Source organism: Oncorhynchus mykiss, chromosome 13 (assembly GCF_057628025.1).
Source record: "Oncorhynchus mykiss isolate SJ-2025 chromosome 13, ASM5762802v1, whole genome shotgun sequence".
Taxonomy (NCBI): domain Eukaryota; kingdom Metazoa; phylum Chordata; class Actinopteri; order Salmoniformes; family Salmonidae; genus Oncorhynchus; species Oncorhynchus mykiss.
In genome coordinates, this window is record NC_143034.1 from 28,641,662 (window position 1) to 28,669,646 (window position 27,985).

At 42.1% G+C, this 27,985-nt stretch overlaps 2 protein-coding genes across 6 annotated transcripts; one reads left to right on the forward strand and one right to left on the reverse strand.

Annotated features, from left to right (window-relative positions):
- On the reverse strand, positions 1–5,300 carry LOC110485871 (uncharacterized). 2 transcript variants are annotated; one of them, XM_021557070.3, is made up of 5 exons: positions 4,766–5,300; positions 2,404–3,004; positions 2,152–2,265; positions 779–2,007; positions 1–595 (listed from the first exon to the last, which is right to left on the reverse strand). In XM_021557070.3, the coding sequence occupies exons 2-5, from the start codon at positions 2,997–2,999 to the stop codon at positions 510–512; spliced, it is 2,025 nt and encodes a 674-aa protein (XP_021412745.2). In that variant the 5' UTR covers positions 3,000–3,004; positions 4,766–5,300; the 3' UTR covers positions 1–509. The 2 variants fall into 2 exon arrangements, with proteins under 2 accessions (XP_021412745.2, XP_090052062.1); XM_090195936.1 differs by lacking the exon at positions 4,766–5,300 and having other exon boundaries at positions 2,404–3,139.
- On the forward strand, positions 4,889–27,984 carry myom2a (myomesin 2a). Of its 4 annotated transcripts, XM_090195934.1 has the most exons (38): positions 4,889–5,475; positions 6,691–6,817; positions 8,055–8,150; positions 8,750–8,885; positions 9,120–9,274; positions 9,808–9,900; positions 11,117–11,205; positions 11,432–11,476; positions 11,978–12,142; positions 12,404–12,565; positions 13,165–13,306; positions 13,688–13,887; positions 14,038–14,091; positions 14,878–15,005; positions 15,267–15,450; positions 15,689–15,706; positions 16,352–16,526; positions 18,521–18,642; positions 19,248–19,435; positions 19,693–19,819; positions 19,986–20,161; positions 20,409–20,523; positions 20,776–20,935; positions 21,030–21,136; positions 22,868–22,912; positions 23,036–23,172; positions 23,492–23,636; positions 23,909–23,968; positions 24,289–24,356; positions 24,644–24,757; positions 24,981–25,068; positions 25,192–25,230; positions 25,620–25,725; positions 25,995–26,158; positions 26,320–26,356; positions 26,556–26,578; positions 26,668–26,723; positions 26,913–27,984. In XM_090195934.1, the coding sequence occupies exons 2-38, from the start codon at positions 6,714–6,716 to the stop codon at positions 27,396–27,398; spliced, it is 4,509 nt and encodes a 1,502-aa protein (XP_090052060.1). In that variant the 5' UTR covers positions 4,889–5,475; positions 6,691–6,713; the 3' UTR covers positions 27,399–27,984. The 4 variants fall into 4 exon arrangements, with proteins under 4 accessions (XP_090052060.1, XP_090052058.1, XP_090052057.1 ...); XM_090195933.1 differs by lacking the exon at positions 6,691–6,817 and having other exon boundaries at positions 5,306–5,475; XM_090195932.1 differs by lacking the exons at positions 14,878–15,005; positions 15,267–15,450; positions 15,689–15,706.
- The last annotated feature ends 1 nt before the right edge of the window (position 27,985 follows it).

Genomic DNA, 27,985 nt, shown 5'->3' on the forward strand with positions numbered 1-27,985 from the left:
AAATAATGCACTTTTATCTGCACATATCTTAACTGAAGTGAGTAACAATCAATAACAGCAAGACATGTCACATGAGTAGAATACACTAGAGGGCAGTACATGCCTATACAATTCAGAAGTTGATTAACCATGCTGAAATAACTATGTAGGTCTATTAGATTTTCTCAACAATATAATGTGGATGAAACTCTTTTGAAACTAAAAAAAATTGTTACACTACATCAATGTACAGTGAAAAGTTCTAGAATCTGACAACTAGTACCAATTAGATCTGACTATTCCACAACATGAACACCGCCCAGATAAAGGGGTAGTTTGAATTAAAATTGTAATAATCTTAAATACATTTAATTTAAAAAAATCTGTTCTCAAGTCCAAGTAGCTTTAAAACCATGCACAGTAAACATTTCAAATCTACATGTTAAGCAATTAAGTCGTACAGGAAGTGATGCACAGGAAACGATGCAGTCCAAACGGCAGGTGTGTTGACTTCTTGATATTCTCCATTACTACTTAGAAATGTTCTCAGCCCATACATATGCTAACAGCAACAGCAACAACATCATGCCCGAATGCCACATCCAGTCGCAAAAACCTAGAGACAGGGATTTTTAATGGAAAGCAATTAATTAACCAATGGCAATGCCAGCTTGGTGAAATTCAAAAACTTAGTAGAGCTTGAGTATTTTTGCTAATACTTGCACATAATATCATTCAACATCTGCTGTGTACAGCATGTGACATGTTTTAGGGCAAATCAATTTAACTACTTTTGTACCTTTTTCTATCTCCTCCATAGGCTGCCCCAGAAGTCTTGTCTCCTCCATAGGTTGCCCCATGAATCTCGTCTCCTCCATAGGCTGCCCCATGAGTCTCGTCTCCTCCATAGGCAGCCAGGGGTGTCTTGTCTTCTTCATAGACTGCCCCAGGAGTCTCATCTCCTCCATAGGCTGCCCCAGGAGTCTCGTCTCCTCCATAGGCGGCACCAGAGTTTCTATATCATCCTCAGGCTGCCCAAGAGTTTCCATCTCCTTCGCAGGCTGCTCCATGAGTCCCATCTCCACAAGCGGCTCTAGACTTTCTAACTCCTTCACAAGGTAAAATGGTTTCTTCAGGATTCGCTGACTCTTACTGAACCTCCAGATGCCTCGGCACAGTGAGTCATGGATCCTCTGACATGAGTCAATCTCTGTGCGCCACAGTGCTGCTCTGGCTCGGATGAGCTGGGATCTCTTGCTCTTGCTGCCTTTGGCGAGGCTGACACTGTCTTTACAGATAGTGATGATGTCCAGGCCAATGAATAGGGCATTTGAGGCCACAGCGCATTGCCTTAATGTCCTAGAGAGGGCGAGTGGAGTGCCTTGTGCCAACATCCCAATGTCAGGTAAATCTGCAGCAAATGTTTTGCCCTCTTGGAGTCCCACCTTGCCTGCACCCATAACCATGCCTTTTCCCATTAAGGCCTCTATTGCAGAGGTATTTTTTACTATGGCATTGATCTTCTTTCCTAAACTCGCACCACCTTTGCCTATATTCTTCCCAACCACTAATGCCACCACCTTCGGCTCCAAAGGGCAAATGTTGCTGGCCACCTTCTCCAGACTACCATGGAGTCTTTGCATGTCCTCCAAGAAACATTGAAAGATTGTATTGGCTTTCTTGTTTTGGTAGCTTTTAAATGCCACCTTTGTTACACCGGTGGTTAGACTGTTGACCCCACTGGTCACACCCATTCCAATCCCTGCGATGGTGAGCCCCAGTGACAGCCCAGCAGTAACAGGGGCAAGACAAAGGCCTGCGATGGTCAGAGCCCCTCCTGTCGCCCCCACTGCACTGCCTACCACACTGGAGATATAACCCCCTTTCTTCATCTTATTTAGTTTGCCAGCTCTCCTTTCCAGCTCTTTTAGACAGTCCAGCATTCTGGAGTGGCGTTGACTGAACAGACCAATGAAGTGCAGGGCAGACTCCTGGAACAGGAACGTCAGTCTGAAGTGCTGATCCATCCTAGCAGGAGAAACATATTCCACTTTTTCATCAGAGACATTGAGACATGTAGCTGGAATCGATGAACGATCAGAAATGTGTGCCCTCAGTGTTAGTAAGCTAGTATTTGCAAATGTAACATAAAACAAAACTGTAAAGGTTTACCTGATATCACTCAAATGGCGCAAATGGTTAAACATGGTCTGCATGGACTTTTCATTCACTTCAGTGCTGGTGTCAATCATCAAGTTGTCATTCTTCTCTCTGCAAAATGTTTTTCTAATATTGATAATAAAAAGCTATTTAGAAAGCACTTTTCAGCTACAGCAGAAGTTGCTATAATGTTACATAAAAAATATAAATAAATATGTCTGAAACCAATATTGTGTTAAATTATTTAAACTGATTTCCACTTACGTTTTTCCCAATCCCATTCTCTCACACAGCTGCTCAGAGATGTGTATGTAATTTTCCAAGTACACATGCAGCACCTCCACATTGAGGAGGCATGGGGAAAAGAAGGCTGAAGCGTCCCTCTTAAAGTGGATGAGGAGAGGACAGGTCATTCTAGCGGAGGTGATGACAGCTCGGACACTTGCTGGTTCCCTCCCCTGAGGCAGAGGACACAACCGGTTTTCATCAGCAAATACAAACAGAGAGGTGACCACCAGCCTCTCCACAGCATCCATGAAGCAGTCCAGCTCCTCCAGCCCATTGAGAGTGTCCTTCAGTACAGCTTCCAGCTCCTTCTCCAGCTTCTTAAGCCTACGGTTTGCAGTCACCTGGGTCAGATAGTCTTTCGTGAACTCTCCTAATGCCTTGGTCTTGTCTTCTGCATTCAAGACTCGGCCAAATTTAAGATCGATTCTGTCTGCCATTTCTTTGATGTTTTTCATCTTGGATTGTTCCTCCTTTCTCTGCAGGATCCACCTTGGATGCCTGTCACAGAATTCCTTCACTGTGTGGACATAGCTGAGGGTGTCTGAGATGTATTGGCCCAATAACTCTCTCATTTCCTCTGAGAAATAAGAAGATGCAGTTTAGGAAGGCTAAAGGCTTTCTGTCTCAAAGTACTTTACAGGGTCTCTATTGAAGATAAGTACAGTAAAACGACTTTACTAATCACCTATTACACAGATCTGTTCCCAGAAGATCAATTATCAATACCCAGAAAGATGTATAAAACAAATATATACCTTAATGCACTGAATCCTGCAGATGGAGTTCAGTCAACTTAGGCTACCCATTTCAAATTTAACAAAATAACTTTTGCTAAAAGTTTAAAGGTAAATGAGTCTGAGATGTGCTCCACCTTCATTCCTTTTTATGTGCCTCAAAACAATGTTTCTTACATGCTCGGGTCAAATGTCAGCTGATAGGGCTGCTGTTGAGAGCAGGGGGCGAGGTGATCAGATGCTCATAGCTTCCACACGCAATAGTAATTGTGTTATCATTGTTATTGTGTAAATACAAATATTTCTAGCAGTGTAAGGTAAAGCTAGAATACATTTTTGGACTTATAAATGAATGATATATACCCATTGATTCTTCAAGAATACAACTTATACACTGATTATACTAAACATTAAGAACACCTGCTCTTTCCATGACATCGCCTGACCAGGTGAATCCAGGTGAAAGCTATGATCCCTTATTGATGTCACTTGTTAAATCCACTTCAATCAGTGTAGATGAAGGGCAGGAGACAGAATAAAGAAGGATTTTTAAGCCTTGAGACAATTGAGATATGGATTGTGTTTGTGTGCCATTTAGAGGGGGAATGGGCAAGACAAAAAAATGTAAGTGCCTTTGAACTGGGTATGGTAATAGGTGCCAGGCTGATTGTTTTTTCACGCTCAACAGCTTCCCATGTGTATCCAGAATGGTCCACCACCCAAAGGACATCCAGCCAACTTAACACAACTGTGGGAAGCATTGGAGTCAACTCAGTACTAGGAAGGTGTTCCTAATGTTTGGTATACTCAGTGTAAATGCCTTATGAGCTTTGATTAACTGTTGTACCCCATCAGAACCCCAAATATTAGCTTGTTTTATGCCAATGTTTGTAAACAGCATGAATGTAAACAATCACTGTACAGCCTCAAAACATGGTTATAACTATTATTTTGATATCATGGATGGTCAGGCCTTGCATCCATAGCTCTATGAATTTGAGTGGTTGCATTTCTCTATGCCCAACCATCAGCTTTTGCCAAAACAGGCAGGGCAACCGCTTTGTTATTGTTACAATTAAGGATTTTAGCTTCAGTTCATGACAGCCAACATTTTTTCAGATACATTCAAAGTCTCATATGCAGGTCTCAGCTCAGGTGTCAAATTGTGACATTGTATATTATAATACGTAGCTTTTTAAGGAACAATCTGATCTACAGTTTATTGTATGGCGGTTGATTTCCATCATGATCTGGGTAATTGTTCAATGTGCTGCATACCCAGATAAGGATATTTCATAATTTACTAATAAAGCACTTTCAAAGGAGATTTGCCTTGACAATGCTTTTTAGTCCAGGAGTAGGCTTGTCCCATTATTCACTGCACCTGCACTCTTAACATCCATCAAAAAGTTGGCAACAACTGGGTTTATAAAGCACTCATGAACATCGCACCATATTGAAAATGACTGTAGATTTTGCACCTGGGCGCTTGAAAGTTTATCTGCTAAGTCATATCAGGTGTAATTCCAGCTATTTAATTTTAGCATTTTCAAAATAGAAAGATGTCGATTAAAATAGTTGTAGGGCTACAGTAGTCCACTTACTGTAAACGGTGAGGGTATCACTGTTTCTGAACTTAATCTCTGGTTAAAAATAGCTGCTGGCAAGTGTTTGGACCTGGGTGGGAGGCAATCTTGAGAACCCTAAAAAGGTCTCGTAAACTTAACAGTGTTAATATCACACAGGAAATAAATCACGTCAAATTCAACTACTGTTGCAGAAAATGATAGTTAATGGTGTCAGTTTGTAGAGAGAAAATCATTATTAGGAAATTGGTCAAACTAACTGAAGTGGGAGTGAGCAAATCACCTTCAAGAGAGCTCTCCATTCGACCTATACATTCGGTTGTCATCTTCTCGAAAACAAAAAATAGGCTAAAACACATATTTATATGCCTATTACATTATTGACAAAATAAAAAATCACGAATCTTTTGCAAGGAAAGACAGTTTATCCAATAAATAACCTGTTGAAAAATCCTACAATAATATCGACGAAAAGGACGCAAATATTTGTGTTAATTATTTGACCATTTCAACAGCCACCTGCCCTCGTCAACTTTGACTGAAAGTGTTGAATGGGTCAGAAAATGTTGGTAAATGCTATATATAGTCATAAGTGCATCCATACATGGGGTGGTCGGGGAAAGCCATTCCTTGAGTGAGAGGGTAATATTTTTGTTACCATCAGCAAGTGCCTCCCAAGCGGCATCAGGCTCGTCTGCTACCGCTTTGCGCTGTTTTAATCTCAAGGGGTGAGTCGCGTTTCTATCTGTTATTTTATCATAATTACGCTGAGCGGGTTGTTATAAATCCAACATTTTTATTTCAGGGAACCTTATATTTCCAGTACATTAACGTTGATAATGGCCATATATGGGGTCATACATGTAGGCTAAGTGAAAGAGTGACAGATATACATGTCTGGAGTTGTTTTGGGGATTGATAATTTGTCTCCGGTGAGGGATAAGGGGTTGTGTTGGAATTTATCTGAAGGCAGTTATACTTTCACTGTGCACTAATGGCATGCCTTTGAATGAAGAGGTCGCTGAACCTATTTTCTTGGGTGCATCAGTTTGGCAACCTAACGAATGATTGTATACCTAAGACATGTCCTGGAAAGTTGGATAGTGTACTGTATTGGGAGAGTACATAAACAGTTCAGTATTGAATTTATTTAGAGGCAGTTGAATAATGAATGTATTGATTGATCAGGATGTTGATGACTTGTCTTATTTATGTTAGGCCAATTTATTTTCTAATGAGTATTGGCCTACATTCAGCCAAACGTGCAGGCTACTAATTTTCTTCTGTAGCTTTTGACTATATTTCTCCAGTGCATTAGCCTTCAAACTTCTTTCAGCTATTCATAGATGAGCTGTGCTCGCTGTAAGGTGAAACATTTGAGGGGCTGACCCCTGTTTATATGGTGGTATGTGGAGGCAACATTCATGGCCCCTCTTAAACCATAAAGTAATGCCTGAACATGTCATTTGTGGGATAAATATCATAGAAGTAGTATGCAAGGGAGATAATGTGAAAGATATATTCTCTGGCAAAGTATTTGTAGTTTAATGGAGAAATAATAACCATTGCGTATCAGTCCTTCGACAGCCATTTTGTGAGGCCTTCAAAGACAGAGAGAGCCTGTGTGCCTATAAGTGCGGGTGCTGCAGTTAGGCTATGTTGTCAATAATTATGTGAAAGTTGATGATAATAGGGAATATTCATCTACTAAGGCTTTGCAGATTCTCATCAACCGTAGAAGGTTGACAACTAGAGTTGACAAAAGCAGCGTGAAAAGCGCTCAATGGGAAGTCATTATTGTGTCTGATCATGCTAAATACATTGATGTTAATGTTGAAAACGTCATTAACACAGCAAACCACCTCCAATGTTCAGTTGCATGTGAAGTAAAGGTAAACAATTCCATTTCCCTCCTCCCTCTCCTTACCTGGTATTGTGACCAGGTTTCTTTTGAAGTGTTCCAGCCATGGCTACCAAGGTCATGCATTTTAATCAGAAGAAGCATGTGAGCCACGTCAGCCATCACAGCTCTCACACTACTAAGCATGTTGTCAAGGAGCACTCTTCAAGGTAGGGGATTAGTGTTATTGCTCACCTGCAGCACTATAGAAAGCAGTTTTTTGGCAATACAGCAGCCGGAGCACAAGTGTGTGGATGTACATGGTGCTGGTGTAGAGGGAAGTGGAGTGGACAAGAGATGGTCTCCAACTTCAAATGTACACCACCCCATGCTGATGCTATGCGGCTTGCAGCAATGGATTTTGCCTTGTTTTAGGGTCGTAGGGTCATATCAGGCCACTAGATGTTGCTTTAGCGCTCCTCAGACCACCCCAACCCTTTGGTGGTTACGCCATCGGCTGTGCTTCAAACTGCAGTTCCAAGGTTATAGGAGTCTGTGGTGAGCTGAAGTGGTGGCGTTCAAATGGAACTGTACCCAATGAAGCCTCAAACTCAGAATTTGTCACACTGCAAGCAGAAGCCAAAGTGTTGGGACCTATTGACCAGGTCCTAGCAGGCCGTGACGTTGATGTTGTTATGCAACCCATGTCTAGTGCGCATGCCACTGCTTTACTGTGCCTGAAACATATGCTTAACCCTGTTCTAGACCCCAACCCATCAAGAAAAAAACTATCCAGTTACTGGACTCTTTACTGGTTATATTTGCTAAGAAATTAAAAGGGCAATTCTGTAACTTTTCAACCTCCTATTCATCATTTCCGGCACCAAACCAGTGTCCATATATGTGAAAACAGCACGTTTCTATGATCTGTGGTTAAAAAGATAAGAAGAAAAGTACAAAAAACAATGTTTCTCTGTGACATCACAGGGTAGGCCATGGTGATTTTCTAAACCTGCAACGAGTTTCTAGCCCAAGGAATGGTATTTTCTTGCTCCTCACCTCACCACGAATCTCATAGTGTTTGAAAATCCATGTTTTTAAAATGTTTCACTTTTGATGATGTCATCAGGTAGACGTTTTTAACTTTTATTTTTTTTCTACAAGACGTGTAAATGCTCAATTTTCACATATGTTGACACTGGTATTGTGCTGGAGATTGAAAATGAGGTTGAAAAGTGAACTTTTGTCCAATACCAATGATCTCACTATCTAAGTGAAAATCACAAAATGTATTGCTTTTATTAGCTTTTATGTCCCTTTTTGGTTTTTGATATGAAGTATATTCTACAATTGTTTTTAAATTTTAAAATCACAGTACCACCAAAACAGTGCTGGCACTAAGGAAGATTTTTTTTAAAACACTATCTACCTGTTCTAATGACTCTAACGACTGCTCTCTCTCCACAGGAAATCAAGCTCTAAGTCTGTGAACCAGGTGCAGCACACCCACGCCACAGAGGCTATGGCTGAACCAGCCTATACAGTGCCGGCGTTCAGCCAGAGGTGGGTCCAATAGGACAGTGTCTCACAGCTACATTGGCCCAGTACAGAAACAACCCCTAGCTTTTATCCCTAGACACTTGTGTAGATCTGAAAGGATTCGATGGGTGTAAGCAATTTGGCAAAATCTCCACCCAACTAAGATGGAACTACTACCATACCTATTACATTCTTTCAGGTTTACATGAAGTGCCTTGGGGAAGGTGCTAGGGGTTGTTTCTGGACAGGGCCCATAGGTCATGCTGTTTTAGGTGTAAGGGAATATTTACCACAGTCAGAGCTGACTGCAGGCAAAGACTAGCAGGAGCTACTATGGTGACTGAAAAACACAGAAAATATGCCAAATTGTGTCCTGGTGCATGTGTTGTGTTTCATTATACAGCAGGGATCATCAAATAGATTCAGCTGCGGGACGATTTTTATATCCAACAATGAACACAAAAAAACAATGGGAAAAAAAGCAAGCCCCCAGTTGTGGAACCCTGTTATACAGGATGAGTTGGTTAGATGTTAATAACCTATCTGACCTAACACTGGACAAACACTGTATATTGTATCGATATATAAATTCTTATCTTTCCTGCTATGGAATATGTATGTAGGAGCGCCGGTGAGATAGAGGAGTACCAGCGAGTGTCTAGTCATGTTGGGAAAGGACTTGCTTCAATTCAGAAGGAGCTCCACAGGATGCGAGTGGCCACAAAGACCCAAGTGGAGAATATTGAGATTAAGAGAGAGGTAATACACTGGATTGTGGAAGGTTCATGTTATATGCAGTGCTGCTGACACAGGATCAGATATCATTGATGAAACCCTGTGATTTGCAAATATCACAGTTAAACAGATATGTAATATTTGATAGCTTTTTGCCTATAGCTTCTATTATCTTTTTTCTACCTGCACTAACCTTATCACTGCTGGAGGAAAGGTTGCCCCTCATTTGCTAATGCAACCTTTACTGTCTCTCCTCAGGTGCAGGAGATGATGCACAAGAAGGTGACGCCGATTACGGAGACGGACAAGGCCCCTGACTTCCTGGTGGCTCTGAGGCCCCACGCCGCGTGGGAGAAGACTCCTGTCAAGCTGTTCTGCACCGTAGGCGGTCACCCCAGGCCTATTGTCAAATGGTTAGGAGCGCTCACCTCTTATTGAACCACTGTTGTACTTCATTATGTATCCGTTTCCATATTGTGTATGCATCTGGTAACCACTCTGATTAGCCATGTAGTCTTTGAGATGTGACATGTTTTACCAACAACATAGCAACTGCTTAATTTATATACAGACAGTTTAGAGACATTTGTCTACGATGTTTTAGAATGCACTTTTAATTAGCATTTACCTGCAGTTGTGGTTGTAAACTGATTATTATATATTATAATGACATCATTTCAACCAGATTTGTCCTCTGGGGACAGTACTTGGCTGGCTTTCATTATGGTGTCTAATGGCGCTTTTTAGTGAGGTTTCCTCACTCTATGGGTCTCATTAGCGCTATGTTAATGATCACATTAGCACCAATTACACCATCTCTACTTTAACAGCCAGCACCTTGGTCTTGTCTAAATGCTATAAATGTCATGACAGATCTATTAAAAACACTTCAGTACTAAAAATTCCATCAGAACCCACTTACTAATTTGATGCCTTGTATTTTCAGGTATAAGGGAGGAAAACCTGTTGACCCACTGAGTGCCCCAGGAAAGTACAAGATTGAGAGCAAGTATGGAGTACACAGTCTGATTATTAGCAGGTACTGTACCTCACTCTAATTCATTGTCTCTTTTCATGTTAATTGGTTTAATTTGACCAAGGTCAAGTTCGGGTTAATTTCAACTTGATTAAGGACATGAACCGAAATTCAATTCACATACTGTAGTATTTGAAATCATTATTACATACATTAAATTGTGTTTCATTTCTTGAACTTACTGACTTCAAATGAAATTGTCACTTGCCTTGTTCTACTCTATGAACAGGTGTTGTTTTTCCACTTGTGTCAGGCGGTACCCATTGTCCCCCTTTGGTTGTTCCCTGTTGCCAGTGGAAGTGAATGGCACCCCAGTGAAACTGAAGGGGGGAGGGGGTTGTTGCATTTCCTATTTAGTCTAAAGCCTCTAAAGACCGCCTGCATGTCGCTGGCCCGCCCGGCCCTCGTCTTCACGACGCCTCAGCTGTTCATACCGAAGTGCTGACCTCCGTGTCATTCGATCCGTTCATTCCTCCTCCCCCCTCTCTCGCTCTCTCGCTCTCTGCACTGAATCTCTCCTACGTCGTCATTACGTTACTAGGTCAAAAAGGACACCGCCGTTTAAGGTAGCCCCTCCACCCCAACACGCTCTCTTTCATACCCTTTTCTTTTCCTCACTTAATCAATTAGTTGTCTTTGATAATATTTGAAGAGAACGAGAGTAACGGTGGGAATAACATGGCCGGAGATCCATATCACCCCAGCTGGGAATATGGAAAACTAATCGTCTTTAAAATAGTACTTCCAGGGGGGACGGTCCCATTTCTCCTCTTCTATTCTCACCCTCGGTTTCTCCTTGGGAGTGTCTGTCCTCACGATGTGCCGCCTTCTTATTAACGCCTTCTGCTGCTTCAGAACGTCGCCTTCTGTTCGACGGCGCTCTCAAGCCATGAGATCACTTTCTAAAACGCAATGTTTCCTTCTTCTCACTCATGTCGTCAAACATTTGACTGGGATTAAAAGTCGTCCTTTAAAAGGCATGAAGGTGAAGGGGAGGATGTTATGAACTAAATGCATTTCTTGGATGTTACACAGTCCTGAAGTAATTTAACACAATGCCAATAACCCCCTATGACATTAACAGTTTTTAACCAATCAGAATTCAGGATTAGACCGACCTGTTGTAGAAACAGTGATAAATGAACAGCACAATACACATGTACCGTTTATTTGAGCCAATGAAATCATAATATACTAATATCTAATTTCCTTCACTTAGGTGCGTGGTGAGTGATACTGCAGAGTACAGCGCCGTGGCAACGAACTCCCATGGATCAACTACCAGCAAGGCCTTTGTCACTGTCAATAGTGAGTTTTTTTTTCTCTCTCTCTCTCTCTCTCTCTCTCTCTCTCTCTCTCTCTCTCTGTCTTTTAAGTATTTGCACTGAAGGACTTGAGCTGCTATTAAGTGTTCCCTCAAATGTCACTCTCCAACGCAACAAACACCCATAGCATATGAATCTGAATGAAGGTTTTCATTTTGGAAAATAATGTTCCTTCTTCCCTTTCTAAAAATTATTTGTATTCCTCATAGGACCAGCAGGAGGAGCCTATGGGTCCTGCCAGCTTTCTGGTCAAGGTGAGAGGAAAGAGTGGATTGAGAAGGAGGGTGGGTGGAGAACCAGCCCAGTGCTGCTGGAGTGGGGCCCAGACATGGCAGGCTTTGCTTGAGATCAGAGGGCACAAATAACAGTATCTATCTAAGTGGCCTGATAAGCACAGGAATCTATTGTGAGTGTGACTTTGTGTTGTTCTGGCCCTGAGACAGTCAACGAATGAAAACAAGGGGCGACTTATATTCAACACACACTGAAGGACCTTACAATGTCACAATACAACACACTTTTACGAACACATCAACCATGATAATATTGGATTGTGCTAAACTGGTTTGTTTACATGTCATACTGACATTTCTTCATCCACAGCTGCATAATATCTGTATGTATTATATACTGATATAGGTATATGTTGTTTAAGTGTTTGGTTAACACAGATCATAGCAAGCACTATAGGGCATTATTGGTATACTTGAGATGTACTAATATATTAGCATGTGTTGTCCTTGTCTTCTCCTCAGTGCCCCACATGACTGTGATCCACCACAGTAAGCTGGAGATCACCATGCTGGATAGGTTTGGAGTGTCGTTCGGAACAGAGGGAGGTTCCATTAGTCTGGTGTGTACCATGGTGGTGGTCCCTGATCTGCCCAACGTACCACCACTGGCCCAGTGGTACAGAGACGGTGAGCGAGTGAACATTACTCAATGGTACATCATCACAAATAGCACCACACAGGAAAGCCATACAGTACATTGTGCAGAAAGCACAGTGCATCTTAATTCACAGCACATGTCCGTACAGCGCAGCCCCAGCATATTACAGTATGACATAGAACGAAGCAACAGTTTTTGAAAACATTCTACCATCATGCTCTTACGGTCAACTCTCAACAACAACCAACTACTCGATGAAGTGTTGTTATTCCGTCTCTGTTGTTGATCAGATAAACTGCTGAAGGCTGGGAAGTTGGCTGAGATTAAGGTTGGTGGGGGCGCTGCCACTTTGACTTTGCCCCACCTGGCCAAGGATGATGAGGGTCTGTACACCCTCCGCATGTGGACGAAGGACGGCACCACCGAGCACAGCGCCTACCTCTTTGTGAAAGGTAAAGTCATATGGTCTTATAATTTGACAATAAAGCAGCAAACACTCTTAGAAATCTATCTAGAACCTAAAAGGGTTCTTCTGCTGTCCCCATAGGAGAACCCTTTGAAGAGTCCTTTTTGGTTGCAGGTAGAACCCTTTTGGGTTCCTTGTAGATGGGTTCCATGTAGAGCCCTTTGTACAGAGGGTTCTACATGAAACCCAAAAGGGTTCTACCTGGAACCAAAAACGGTTCTCTAATGTGGACGAACCCTTTTGGAAGCCTTTTTTCTAAGAGTGTAGAAACAACATATTTATTTGAGAAATATTATTTAATGTTATACATTAGAAAGGAAAGAATGTTTACTATAATTCTATACATTAGAAACAATACCAGGTTTGAGGTTTGTTGTTAAGAAACATTTAGTGATAAATGACACAGTTCCAATGGGCCCTTTAAACTTCAGGCCTGACTCAACACAAAGATATGGTCTAGGCATTTTACATAATCCCATACATATTTGCATGTGTTAACCCAAGTGATTTATACAGTGTTGCCACTTTGTCTCCTTATTCTCTACAGTCCCACCTTGCTTCCTTGTTCTCTTCCTTATTCCCCAGATGCTGCTCCCGCTGTGGCCGGAGCACCTGGTGCACCAATCAGCGTCAAGGCGTTTGACATCAACTCGGACTACGTCCTGGTTGCCTGGAAGCCCCCCAACACCACCAACGAGGCTGCCATCACCGGATACTTTGTGGACAAGTCAGTTTTAGTCATTTAGAACCTTACGTTAGACTCATACAGAATCTCCAACAATAGTCAATAAAAGCAGATTTGATTGTAGTTGTTAGAAGATGCAGAAGACCTAAAGGATGGCCATTGAGAGTGTAAGACAGTGGAGTGATTGTGAGAAACTTCACGGTCACATGATGTTTCAGATCTAATCTGGTTTTGTGAAGCTACCGGATCTCACAGAGCCAAACAAAGACTTGTGACGAAGGCACGCGAATTAGATTTCTAGATAAATGACTGATGGAACTACAAACATCTGCAGTATCATTGTTGATGTCCATTCAGACCAAGCACTTCCACACGTCAATACATTCTATGGTTTATGATGTAATTCCTCCTCCTCCTGTACAGACGTGAGTCTGGTAGTGCTACCTGGTCCCAGTGTAACGACGCCCCAGTGCGGATCTGTAAGTACCCCGTGCACGGCCTGAGCGTGGGTCACGCCTACCACTTCCGGGTCAGGGCTGTCAACAGTGCCGGGATCAGCAGACCGTCCCGGGAGTCTGACAAGGTGACTGCCCTGGACCCAGCTGAGCGAGAGAGACTGCAAGGTACATAACCACACACAGACTCATGATGTCTACTTGAGAGTGCAAACTCAAAGGACATCTTTTGTATTTATGTTTTTGGGTGAAATATCAGACAGCAGATGTACCTTTGTGTCACACATGACTTTTCTGGTTTTTCCTCTGTTGAAACAGTGATTAAACTGGATGGGAAACATGAAGTAGTGATTAAAGAGGATGACCTGGAAGGTAGAGTATGCCAACAATGGTAACGGACCAGAATATTGTGTTGAGTCTGTTCTATTCCTCTCGTCTATTAAACAAAAACACTGGATAACAAATGAACCTTCCACTCAGCGTTGAAATCAACATATCCACAACATTTCCCGAACTGACCAATATCCATCAAAGCAAATACCTGTTGAATATATCGTATCGGCAAAAGCCCTTACAATATACAATACTATACACATGAATGTATGTACACATAAATACTTGTGTTCTCAGTACCTTAAAGGGGAAGTTGAAGGATTTCTCTCCTAATTGTCTCGTCATTATTAATCAATAAACCCTCGCTCTTCATGCTCACCTTCTGCTTTTAGATTGGACTTTGGCATTGCCATCGTAACAACTCTTAATGATAGTAGTCATAATAATATCAACACTTCATAATAAGAATGAATAAAAACAACTTTTCTAAGCAACTTCATTGACACCACTGGACTAACGGTGAGACGAGCACCATAATAAATAGGCACCTAACCAGCCAGCTCTTTAAACTTAGATTTAACATAGGTAGATTATAACTTATATCCTTCATTTTTCATATCCAAACGTCATCCTTTGCGTTGTACAACTTTTAACCCATCATCTAACCCTTGACGCAAAAATTGTAACTAAAACGATCTAAACTAACCCCAAATGTAATTCCATAATACTAAATGAGCCCCAAATGTACTTTAAAGTTTGATCTAATTATTGATCAAATAATAAGTGTTATGAAGTATTGTTCAATGCCATTCAATCCCAACATAGGTTACGTTACATTGCCGGGGGAGCCTACAGATGTGCATGCCTCAGAGATATTCAAATCATATATCGTGCTGAGCTGGAAACCCCCCAGCCCTCGTGGACGGGCACCACTGTGGTACATCATTGAGAAGGTGTGTGGCTGCTCCTTTCCCCTTCCCATCTACAGCATGTAGATCTCTCAGTACAGTCTACTGTAGTAGATTAGACAGGCCATTTGATCTTTTCACAACTTTCAATCTGTCTAAAGTGCAGTAATATTTTTTGCAAAATGGCAGAAATAACAGCTGGCAGGTATGTTGCTAAAGGCATTTTTTCGAATGAGATTAGGGATTCAATGATGTTGTAGAAGGCTTTACCTCTCATTTGCCTTCCCCGTCCCAAATATCCATTAGTCCGTGTCAGGCACTGGGGCTTGGCAGAGGATCAACACAGCAGTGAAACTGCAGTCCCCTCGCTACCCCGTTTTCGATTTGGAAGCTGGGAAAAAGTACCAGTTCCGTGTGCATTCTGAGAACTTGTACGGGGCCAGCGAGGCCTCTAAGCCTACAGATCCCATCGAAAAGGTGGATGAGCATGGTAAGAGTGGGGTTTAGCACACACACACACACACACACACACACACACACACACAGGCAGGCACACACACACACACAGACGAGTACACACATACAGACGGGTACACACACACACACACACACACACACACAAAATGTATGATACATGCATATGATACATGCATTTATACAAACAGTGACAGTCAAAGAATCCTTCCAATTCTACTTTGATAAATGAGACTGTTTAACATATGTTTCAGGTAGTGAGCGGCCTGTTGGTATGTACAATATAAAGCCCAACGTTTATCCCTTATTTGAAACACACTGAGATTTATGTAATGTGACTATCACACTCCTGTAATGTCACAATCACAAATCGGTCTTTCACCCCTGATCGTATTTTGGAGAAACTAACTACCAATGATGATGGGCATGATTAAATCACATCAAATCCTACAGTATCCTCACCCTAACGTCACAATCCCAAAATACGTTTCGTCCCCACAATATCCACGATTGATAATGGTACACTCTTGTCTGACACGAACTCCCGTCGTGAAAGATGCATCATGTATCACAACTGAAAATAATGTCATCCCTTGCTAAAGCTATGTTTTGTGGAATATAGTCCACAGGTTTACAGAATGGTTGTTGTGTCCATTGTTCTTTATATGTCTGTATCTTCTCATAACATTGCACCAAGATATCCCGTCACACCAGGTATGTAATGCATAATGAGAAATGCTTTATTTTTCCCGTCTTAAATGAAGGTGTTTATACATGATGACAATCATTTATTTGAAGATTTATAATGAAGATGCATGTTTTTCTCATTCCTAACCCCTTTACTCTGTTACTGTGTAGAAATGATACATCAATTCAATATCTCCAGTCCCCAACATGCATGTGTTTCGCCTGTGTAGGTGTTCCCTCCGCTCCTGGTCAGGTGGTTGCCACCAGGAACACCAAGTCCTCTGTGTTTGTGCAGTGGGACCCCCCCAAACACCCCAACCACCTCATTGGGTACTACATAGATGCCTCTTTGGTGGGATCCAAGGCCTGGGCCCCATGCAACCACAAGCCCTACAAGCACACCAGGTAGCCATTTAAACATAGACGTTTGTCTAATAGTTATCTATTCAAGCTATGGCAGTGATTTAATATTAGATATGTTATTAAAGGAGATGGGACAGTGAATGTAGTGTGACAGGCCTCTGGCTTGAGAATAATCCAGAAATTAAATCTTTGCAAACGAGACACTGATTTGGCAAAATCCTGACACCTACAGTGCCTTCAGAAAGTATTCAGACCCCTCGACTTTTTCCACATTTTGTTACGTTACAGCCCTATTCTAAAATGTGTTAAATAAAAACAAATCCTCAGCAATCTACACACAATACCCCATAATGACAAAAGGTTTTTAGAAATTTTAGCAAATGTATTAAAACCGTATTTACATAAGTATTCAGACCGTTTTGCTGTCAGACTGGAAGTTTAAATCAAATCAAATGTATTTATATAGCCCTTCTTACATCAGCTGATATCTCAAAGTGCTGTACAGAAACCCAGCTAGGAAAAACTCATTTGAAAAGGCCAAAACATAGGAAGAAACCTAGAGAGGTACCAGGCTATGAGGGGTGGCCAGTCCTCTTCTGGCTGTGCCGGGTGGAGATTATAACAGAACATGGCCAAGATGTTCAAATGTTCATAAATGACCAGCATGGTCAAATAATAATAATCACAGTAGTTGTCGAGGGTGCAACAGGTCAGCACCTCAGGAGTAAATGTCAGTTGGCTTTTCATAGCCGATCATTGAGAGTATCTCTACCGCTCCTGCTGTCTCTAGAGAGTTGAAAACAGCAGGTTTGGGACAGGTAGCATGTCCGGTGAACAGGTCAGAGTTCCATAGCCGCAGGCAGAACAGTTGAAACTGGATCAGCAGCACGGACAGATGGACTGGGGACAGCAAGGAGTCACCATGCCAGGTAGTCCTGAGGCATGGTCCTAGGGCTCAGGTCCTCCGAGAGAGAGAAAGAAAGAAAGAATTAGAGAGAGCATACTTAAATTCACACAGGACACCAGACATGAGAAATACTCCAGATATAACAGAAAGACCCTAGCCCTCCGACAATTGAGCTCAGGTCCATCCTGTTTCCATTGATCATCCTTGAGATGTTTCTACAACTTGATTGGAGTCCACCTGTGGTAAATTCAATTGATTGGACATGATTTGGAAAAGGCACACAACTGTCTATGAAAGGTCCCACAGTTGACAGTGCATGTCACCGCAAAAACCAAGCCATGAGGTTAAAGGAATTGTCCGTAGAGCTCCAAGACAGGATTGTGTCGAGGCACAGACGGGGGAAGTGTACCAAAAAATTTCTGCAGCATTGAAGGTTCCCCAGATTACAGTGCCCTCCATCATTCTTAAATGGAAGAAGTTTGGAACCACCAAGACTCTTCCTAAAGCTGGCCGCCTGGCCAAACTGAGCAATCGGGGGAGAAGGGCCTTGGTCAGGGAGGTGACCAAGAACCAGATGGCTAGGAGGCCAGCAACCCGGGGTGTCGCCTCTTCACTGTTGACGTTGAGGCTGGTGTTTTTCGGGTACTATTTAATGATGCTGCCAGTTGAGGACTTGTGAGGAGTCTGTTTTTCAAACTAGACACTAATGTAGTTGTCCTTTTGCTCAGTTGTGCACCGGGGCCTCCCACTCCTCTTTCTATTCTGATTAGAGCCCGTTTGCACTGTTCGGTGAAGGGAGTAGTACACAGCGTTGTACAAGATCTTCAGTTTCTTGGCAATTTCTCTCATGGAATAGCCTTCATTTCTCAGAACAAGAATAGACGTTTCAGAAAAAGTCCTTTGTTTCTGGCCATTTTGAGCCTGTAATCGAACCCACAAATGCTGATGCTCCAGATACTCAAGTAGTCTAAAGAAGGCCAAAGAATGTGCTTTTCTTTCAAAAACAAGGACATTTCTAAGTGACCCCAAACTTTTGATCGATCGGTGTATATTGTCCAGGTCTTAGAGTCAGCAATTCTACCTTAAATTCAAGACATATAGATGATCATGTTTAATTTCCCTGTTTTAGGTTTGTGGTCCATGGACTGACCCCGGGGGAGACCTATGTGTTCCGTGTCCAGGCTGTCAACATCTATGGCCTCAGTGATGAGTCCCAGGAGTCTACTCCTATTGCTGTGGAGCCCGCCCTCAGTGAGTATCAATAGAATATTGCCATATGAGAAATGCAGAATTGCCATCAGTTAATACAATATTTAAAAAGTGAATACAATTTTTACACCAACAGTTGTCACATACAGTGCTTTACAGTAACCTTAACTAGACCCCCAAAGAGCAAGCTCTATTGCCTTACTATCAATACTTAACTTTGACTATTTTCCTTTGTCCAATGCCTAATATGAAGGATTTTATTGTTTCATCTAGAGAGGTGAGTGGAGTATGGTATGTATTGAGTTGTTCTGTTATCTAGAGGTGTTTTTAATGCACAGTGTTGCTCCTGAACAGGTTCATCACCAGACTTATTCACTGTCCCTTCCCCCAACTTTTGCTGTATCTGTGCTCTGAACTCTTGTCAGAGTATCACAGTATTATCGTGTGTTTCCTTTCAAATCACCCACCATACTGTACATGCAGTTTAATCACTGTATAACAAAAAACCCTCATGCAACTGTATGACAAATCCCATATTTAAAAAAAAAATGTCTATGAATTTTCACATCAGTTTGAAATGTTAAAACGGGTCAATTTTACATGATGGAAAGGTATCCTGAATTTACCTGTGTGACTCTGTGCCACAGCGACTCCCAGTGCACCTCATGGCATCACCATGCTGAGCTGTGACGGAGCCTCCATGATCATTGCCTGGAAGAGCCCCAAGCACTGCGGTGGCTCCAAGATCAACGCCTACTATGTCGACAAGCGTGATGCAGACACCCTGGCCTGGAAAGAGGTCAACTCTGCCCCTACCAAGACCAAGACCTACACGGTACGTCACGTGGTGTCAGAAGTGGCATCTGATTAGGATAAATAGGGTTGGTTCTTCATACATAATGGTTTAATAACTGCGGTGTTGATAGTGTGAATGGTATGTACTCTTCCCTCTGCATCTAAATGATAGATTAGAGCTATAATAAAACATTGCCATTCAAAATCAATAGCAAATATGTAGCTACTTGTAGCAACACTGTTGAAAATATTGGATATGTTTGGGTCCCTGTCGCAATATTGTCCCCTTCTCTTCAGGTCGACGGTCTGACGGAGGGAACCTTCTACGAGTTTAAGGTCCAGGCTGGGAACCTGGCAGGTGTGGGCGTGCCCTCTGCTCCCAGCACACCTCTGAAGTGTGAGGCCTGGACTACCACAGTACCTGGTAAAGTAACAATCTTATTATATAGTATTTTTTTTATCATTAGTATTGTGGTACTGTATAATGTCCCTGTTACTTATTTAATTTGAGATGAAGTTATTTTAATTTGAATGTTCTAGCTATGGGCAGTGAGATTGTGCAAGGTTACTGTTTGACCTTTGACCTTTAGGTCCAGCCTATGACTTGGCCCTCAGAGAGGTCAGAGGTGACTCCCTGGTCATCCTGTGGAAGGCCCCTGTCTACACCGGCTCCAGTGCCGTCACTGGATACATCGTGGAGATGGCCAAGAAGGGCCATCACTACCACCCCCTGAATGAAGAGGCTATTGGCCACTGTTACCTGCAGGTAAACAAGCAGCTACAGCATGTAGACCTGCAGACATGATGATTCACATCATCGCTGCAGAGTTTGTATATTGAATCTTAACTTGTAATATGTGTGCGTAAAACTCAAAAATGTAGCTTGAATCATGTTTGGATATAGAAATGTTCATTAAATGTCATTGTTGTGCTCTTGTAACTCAAGTTAGGATTCAGTCTACAATGAACGATGTAATGTTTAATGGATGTAATGATTGGTTGGCGCTGTATAGGTGACTGGTCTGGAGGCAGGAGCAGAGTATACGTTCAAAGTGAAGGCTGTCAACGCTGAGGGTGTAGGAAAGGCCTCCCAGACATCTGAGCCAGTGGTGGCCAAGGCTCTGCCAGGTAATAACACTTATATGACAGCTATATGACAACTGTATGACATTTACTGTGTGACAACTTCAGTCTGATATATAGCCTGTTGGATTTGTGTTTGAACGGTTTTGGTATAGGAACATATGACACACACGCCTCCATTGGTTTTGAGCAGCATTTTCATTAGCTTTTGGTTTGAACAGTTTTGCTGATGCATAACATTTCCTCTCCATCACTCAGCAATAAAGGTTCTTATTTTGTTTGTTTTCATGTGTTAAGGCACCCAGGAGATCCAGTGTGGAGTGGATGAGGACACTGGTGATATTTTCCTGTCATTCGAGGCCTGTGAGATTTCTGAGACCTCCAACTTTGCTTGGTCTAAGAACTACAAAGAAATCAGTGACTGTCCAAGAGTCGCCATAGAAACTAAGGGCAAACAGTAAGTGTTTTTTTTTGTTGTCTTTATTGACCATACAACCATACTAAATATTTTTGTCAACATAATTTATCTCAACATTTTTTTTTCTTCCCAGCTCTAAGCTGACTTTCGTCAACCCAGACGTGAGTGATTTGGGTGCCTTCTCTGTGGTTGTGACTGACACTGATGGAGTTTCTGCCAGCCACACCGTGACAGAGGATGGTAGGTTTGGATACGCTCCTAGACTCAGATTTAAAAATATAGATACAGTGCCTTGCGAAAGTATTCGGCCCCCTTGAACTTTGCGACCTTTTGCCACATTTCAGGCTTCAAACATAAAGATATAAAACTGTATTTTTTTTGTGAAGAATCAACAACAAGTGGGACACAATCATGAAGTGGAACGACATTTATTGGATATTTCAAACTTTTTTAACAAATCAAAAACTGAAAAATTGGGCGTGCAAAATTATTCAGCCCCCTTAAGTTAATACTTTGTAGCGCCACCTTTTGCTGCGATTACAGCTGTAAGTCGCTTGGGGTATGTCTCTATCAGTTTTGCACATCGAGAGACTGAAATTTTTTCTCATTCCTCCTTGCAAAACAGCTCGAGCTCAGTGAGGTTGGATGGAGAGCATTTGTGAACAGCAGTTTTCAGTTCTTACCACAGATTCTCGATTGGATTCAGGTCTGGACTTTGACTTGGCCATTCTAACACCTGGATATGTTTATTTTTGAACCATTCCATTGTAGATTTTGCTTTATGTTTTGGATCATTGTCTTGTTGGAAGACAAATCTCCGTCCCAGTCTCAGGTCTTTTGCAGACATCAGGTTTTCTTCCAGAATGGTCCTGTATTTGGCTCCATCCATCTTCCCATCAATTTTAACCATCTTCCCTGTCCCTGCTGTCCCTGCTGAAGAAAAGCAGGCCCAAACCATGATGCTGCCACCACCATGTTTGACAGTGGGGATGGTGTGTTCAGCTGTGTTGCTTTTACGCCAAACATAACGTTTTGCATTGTTGCCAAAAAGTTCAATTTTGGTTTCATCTGACCAGAGCACCTTCTTCCACATGTTTGGTGTGTCTCCCAGGTGGCTTGTGGCAAACTTTAAACAACACTTTTTATGGATATCTTTAAGAAATGGCTTTCTTCTTGCCACTCTTCCATAAAGACCAGATTTGTGCAATATACGACTGATTGTTGTCCTATGGACAGAGTCTCCCACCTCAGCTGTAGATCTCTGCAGTTCATCCAGAGAGATCATGGGCCTCTTGGCTGCATCTCTGATCAGTCTTCTCCTTGTATGAGCTGAAAGTTTAGAGGGACGGCCAGGTCTTGGTAGATTTGCAGTGGTCTGATACTCCTTCCATTTCAATATTATCGCTTGCACAGTGCTCCTTGGGATGTTTAAAGCTTGGGAAATCTTTTTGTATCCAAATCCGGCTTTAAACTTCTTCACAACAGTATCTCGGACCTGCCTGGTGTGTTCCTTGTTCTTCATGATGCTCTCTGCGCTTTTAACGGACCTCTGAGACTATCACAGTGCAGGTGCATTTATACCGAGACTTGATTACACACAGGTGGATTGTATTTATCATCATTAGTCATTTAGGTCAGCATTGGATCATTCAGAGATCCTCACTGAACTTCTGGAGAGAGTTTGCTGCACTGAAAGTAAAGGGGCTGAATAATTTTGCACGCCCAATTTTTCAGTTTTTGATTTGTTAAAAAAGTTTGAAATATCCAATAAATGTCGTTCCACTTCATGATTGTGTCCCACTTGTTGTTGATTCTTCACAAAAAAATACAGTTTTATATCTTTATGTTTGAAGCCTGAAATGTGGCAAAAGGTCGCAAAGTTCAAGGGGGCCGAATACTTTCGCAAGGCACTGTATGTTTCTTGTCAAAGTTTTATACTGATATTCTTCATTCTTGAATTTTATCTTGCAGCCCTGAACACCATGCTGGAACTCAGCTACAACATCAGACATCCAAGTCAGTATTATCCTTCAATATGCATCTTTGTCAGGGGTGAAGCGTCACATAGGAATCGTCTCACAATACCACAACAAACATCCCTTGAGAATTGATAATTTCTTTGTTTGTTTCTTCGTCCAGTTGTCCCACTGAAGCACCAACTGAACTATGAGGTTCTAGAGAAGGGCCATGTGCGTTTCTGGCTGCAGTGCCTCAAGATGTCACCCGCCGTCACCTATAGGTTCATTGTCAACGACAAGGAGGTCACCAGCAGTGATGTAGGTGCCAAACCGACAACCTCAAACATGTATTTTTAATCAAGGATAAGGAAGGTGTGCTATATGGCACGGTTAACAAAGCAACAGAAAATAAAACATTCAAAAATGCATGTAAACATGATGCTTTTTCCTGTACTCTGAATTTCACTGATGAATTGAATGCAATAGTGTTTTATTCATCCCACAGGGGGCAATTATGCAGTGTGAATATACATAACAAATAACATGAGACATAATCACATGAAACATATAAACAGTGAAACATAAAGGTAATAGTTATTAGGAAACATGCCTGATGTAATGATGGTATGTGCCACAGAGCCACAAGATCAGCCATGATGTGAACACCAGGGTGATCCAGATGACTGTGGATCACTTCTCCAAGGCCAGCGAGGCCACCTACACCGTCCAGATCCACGACGGCAGAGCCAAGAACCAGAGCTCTCTGGTCCTGGTGAGAGACGGTGAGAGGGGATTTAATATACAGTACGTCAGACCTGGGTTCAATGATGATTTCAAATACTTTATCTGGGCTTGATTCAGTTTCCTGGCGCAATAGAACTAATAGAATAGTCAATAAAAACCACAAACTCTGCCCATCTGGCAATCCAGGTAAACTAAAGCAAACACTAAAATTATTTGATAGATTTTTCTTCTTTACTATAGGGCTATGGTGCTAGAGTGTAAGAGGTTCGGTATTAGGTTAAGTACTGACATTGTTGTGTTCTATTCTCAGTGTTCAAGGCTGTCTTGAAGGAGGCTGAGTTCCAGAGGTCAGAGCACATCCGGAAACAAGGTATTCTATCCTAGTACACAGATGATTGATGGCACATATTTGATCGATTTAGTATGAAAGTTTATGTGTAATTTGTCAACAAGAAAGTGAAGACTTTGTTGTCTTGAATTCATACATTAGTAATCAGCTGGTCTGTTAGTTTAATTTTCAACATTTCAGACTGCTTGCAACATTTCAAGGGTGCTTGCAACGCCAGGGTTGTTGGTTTGATTCCCACGCGGGACCCGTATGAAAATTGTATGCTAAATTACGTAAATGTAAAAATGTACTGTATATTGTGATAATAGTTTTTAAAATTAAATATTTCTTATCATGTTTAGGTCCCCACTTTGCTGAGTACCTTTCCTACCATGTGGATGACGACTGTACTGTTCTGCTCGTCTGCAAGGTAACAAACACGTTTTCTAGGACCTGTTATTGTGGTTACAGATATCAATTTACTTCAGGTTGAAACTGTGTACACATTTGTAATCATTGGGGCTTTGCTGTTTACCCATTAAATTGTTGGGAGCATATATAGTTTTTGGGACTTCGTTGGGATATATTACTCTCTGTTAGTCAGCACCTCTACAAACATGTTTGGGTGTGCTTCATTCAGCTCATGCTTTTTACTAGGCTCTGCAGTGATTTAAAAGTTGCAGGACAGATTGTATTCTGTATGTGTTTGTGTCTCAGGTTGCCAATGTGAAGAAAGAGACTGTGTTCCACTGGCTCAAGGATGAGGAGGAGATTGTTCTGGCGACCCCTCCTAACGTGATGTCTGGATCCGTTGCTCTCCCCATCTCCTTGGTAACTACTGCTGTGAACCTTGAAAGAAATGACTGCACAAGGAATACAACTGCTCAAGGGAACTCTGTTTTTTGCAGACATTTTCTTAAATGAATATTGACCCTATTTTTCAATTTCCCACAGTATCGTTTTTTTGTTCCGAGATCACGATACTATCTAAAATATTGCAAGATTTTTCTTAATTGATCATATAATCTCAGTAAATAGTACCTTTTTTCTTCAGTTCTCCAGAAAAGACCAGGGCCATTACAAAGCTAAACTCAGTGATGACAGAGGGAAAGACACTTCTGTCTTTGACATTTCTGGCCAAGGTAAACTCCTGCTCCAGGATCTCCACTATCTATAATCTGATTATTGATACAATATCATTTCCTTTATCAGGACATATTGAAAATTAATTCCTCTTTCTACAAATATTCTGTTTTGATTTGCAGTATTTGATGATATTATCAACGCCATTGCCCACATTGCTGGTAAGTACTTTGTATCAAAACACCTGCTGGGAAAAATATTGATGTTCTCCTTTGCATTGTTGTGGTTGTGAAGGTACTTAGTATTGCTGTGATGGCACTTAGCGTTGGTGTGGTTATGAAGATTCTTAGTGTTGGTGTGGTTGTGAAGATACTTAGTGTTGGTGTGGTTGTGAAGGCACTTAGTGTTGGTGTGGTTGTGAAGATACTTAGTGTTGGTGTGGTTGTGAAACTACTTAGTGTTGGTGTGATTGTGAAACTACTTAGTGGTGGTGTGGTTGTGAAGGCACTTAGTGTTGGTGTGGTTGTGAAGGCACTTAGTGTTGGTGTGGTTGTGAAGATTCTTAGTGTTGGTGTGGTTGTGACGTCTCTGCCTCTCCTTTTCCTCTCAGGGTCTTCTGCCTCTGAGCTGGTGCTTCAGTGTACCCCAGAAGGCATCAGGCTCCAGTGCTACATGAAGTACTACACAGAGGAGATCAGGACTGCCTGGTTGCACAAGTACGCACATCTCATCTACATCACACTCAGCAAGGCCAGTTACACAGTATGCAGCCATTTTGGAGATTAGATCTGAAGGCATACTGTAACCTACGCCAATCAATGGATGTTTCTAGATACTCATTTTATTTATTTAAGTTTAGACTGTAGGGTAGATTTGTCTGTTGGTCTTACCTCAACGTAAAGTATCCATCCTTTAAATATCACTGTGGAAAGACAGTAACGCAGGGGTTTAATTTAGACGAATAAACCTGACCGTGTCCGTTTAGGGATAGCAAGATCTCGTCGTCTGAGAAGATGAGGATCGCCGGCACAGCTGAGATGGCCTGGATGCAGATCAGGGAGCCATCAGAGAAGGAGAAGGGACACTACTCCATCCAGATTATGGATGCCACCAAGTCCCACACTCGCACATTCGACCTCTCCGGACAAGGTTAGCATTGCGAGAGAAATAATCCCAGCGGGTAAAACGATGTTACAATGTTGAAATCATGTCATTACATCCAGAAGTTTAGACCACTAGGATTGTTTTAAATTGCACTTAGCTTGTCTTTTGTAGATGATGTCTTATCATGTCAATTTGTCTTTTTGTAGCATATACCGATGCCTATGAGGAGTACCTGAGACTCAAGTAAGATACTTATTTCTGTGCTTTTCTTCTTACGGTTTTTAGTTCAATTTTATTTATTTTTTTTGCAAAATGCAACACATAAAATAACAATCAAAGAATTAAAAGTTCCACGGGTTTTATAAGGCAAGAATTTGTCCTCATCGTATACACACTGCCAAATGTCCTTGATTTATAACAATGTCGTTATTTTATCTTTCAGGGCTGCAGCCTTCGCTGAGAAGAGTGAGTAGACTATATTTACACAATACATATTATCCTAGTGATTACGTGACAACTAATTGACTGTACTAATTGACTGTTCTAATCCTCAGACCGTGGTAGAGTGGTTGGTGGTCTGCCGGATGTGGTCACCATTATGGAGCAGAAGGTGGGATATACTATGCACTCTGAACAAACTTTATATCATGATGACATATGCTTGTATACGATTGTGATTGTATTGAAAATACGTGATCTCTTGTAGAGAATTGCGTGCATATTCAAGAGATCTTTCTCTCTGACCTCTATCTCTCTGACGTCTGACCTTTCCTCTCCACCTCCCTCTGTCCACCTTCAGACCCTGAGCCTGACCTGCACAGTCTGGGGTGACCCCAGTCCAGAGGTCACCTGGTTCAAGAATGAAAATGAGGTAGTCTCCACTGAGCACGCCAAGATAACACTTGAGGCCAATAAGTTCGCCAGCCTCACCATCACCGCCGTCACGCCGGAAGACTCCGGCAAGTACAGCATCAACGTACGGAACAAATATGGCGGGGAGTTCGTGGAGATCACCGTGAGCGTCTACAAGCACGGCGAGAGCCCCCCCGAGCCTAAAATGGGAGGGAGAGGAGCAACACCTGCACCCCTGGCCTCCAAGACCCCTGCCCAAACCCCTACCCCTGCCCAAACCCCCATCCCCCAGACCCCCACCCCATCCCTTAAGTCCCCCACCCCTTCCCTAAGGTCCCCTACCCCAACCGCCAAATCCCCAACCCCCCCTAGGCATGTTAAGTCGCCCAGCCCTGCCAGATCTCTCAAGTCACCAACCCCCCCTAGAAAGTAACCAGGGATATTGATGCCTGAGAAGGCTTGAAGCATTTTCTGCTACTGATTTATAGCATGAGTTGAGTGAAACCAGAAGCTGTTACATGAAGGTGTCCATTTTAGGTGTCATATGTCATACACCTTGGTCACTGAGCTTTAACATGCAAGAAATGTTTGAAAAAATAAATGAACAGAGTAGATGTTAATCATAAGTGTTAATCATTTAAAAAAAGCTGCACCTTCCACTATACTGTACTATATAATGGAATGTCTGAAGACCTGGGATCAGCCTGCCTAAAGTGCCTGGTGGGCAGGGTTTGTGCCAGGTGGTGCCAAGGGGGCGGAATTTTCCATTGCAACCGGCAAGCTCAATCAAGCACAGCTAAAGTATTTGAAGTGAATTCAAATGGTATTTGAGCCCAGGTCTGAATGTCTGTGTCCATTTCTCTGTGGGTGGTGAATAGATGTCGGAGAGTGCAGACGGAAAGACACACAGCCAGTGCCGTCCGCACTGCAGTTGCTATGCCAGAGAAGTTACGTTTGTCTGCACCATGTTGTGTTTCCCCCTTTGCTTTGTGTTAGAAATAAACCTCATTTATCACCTCT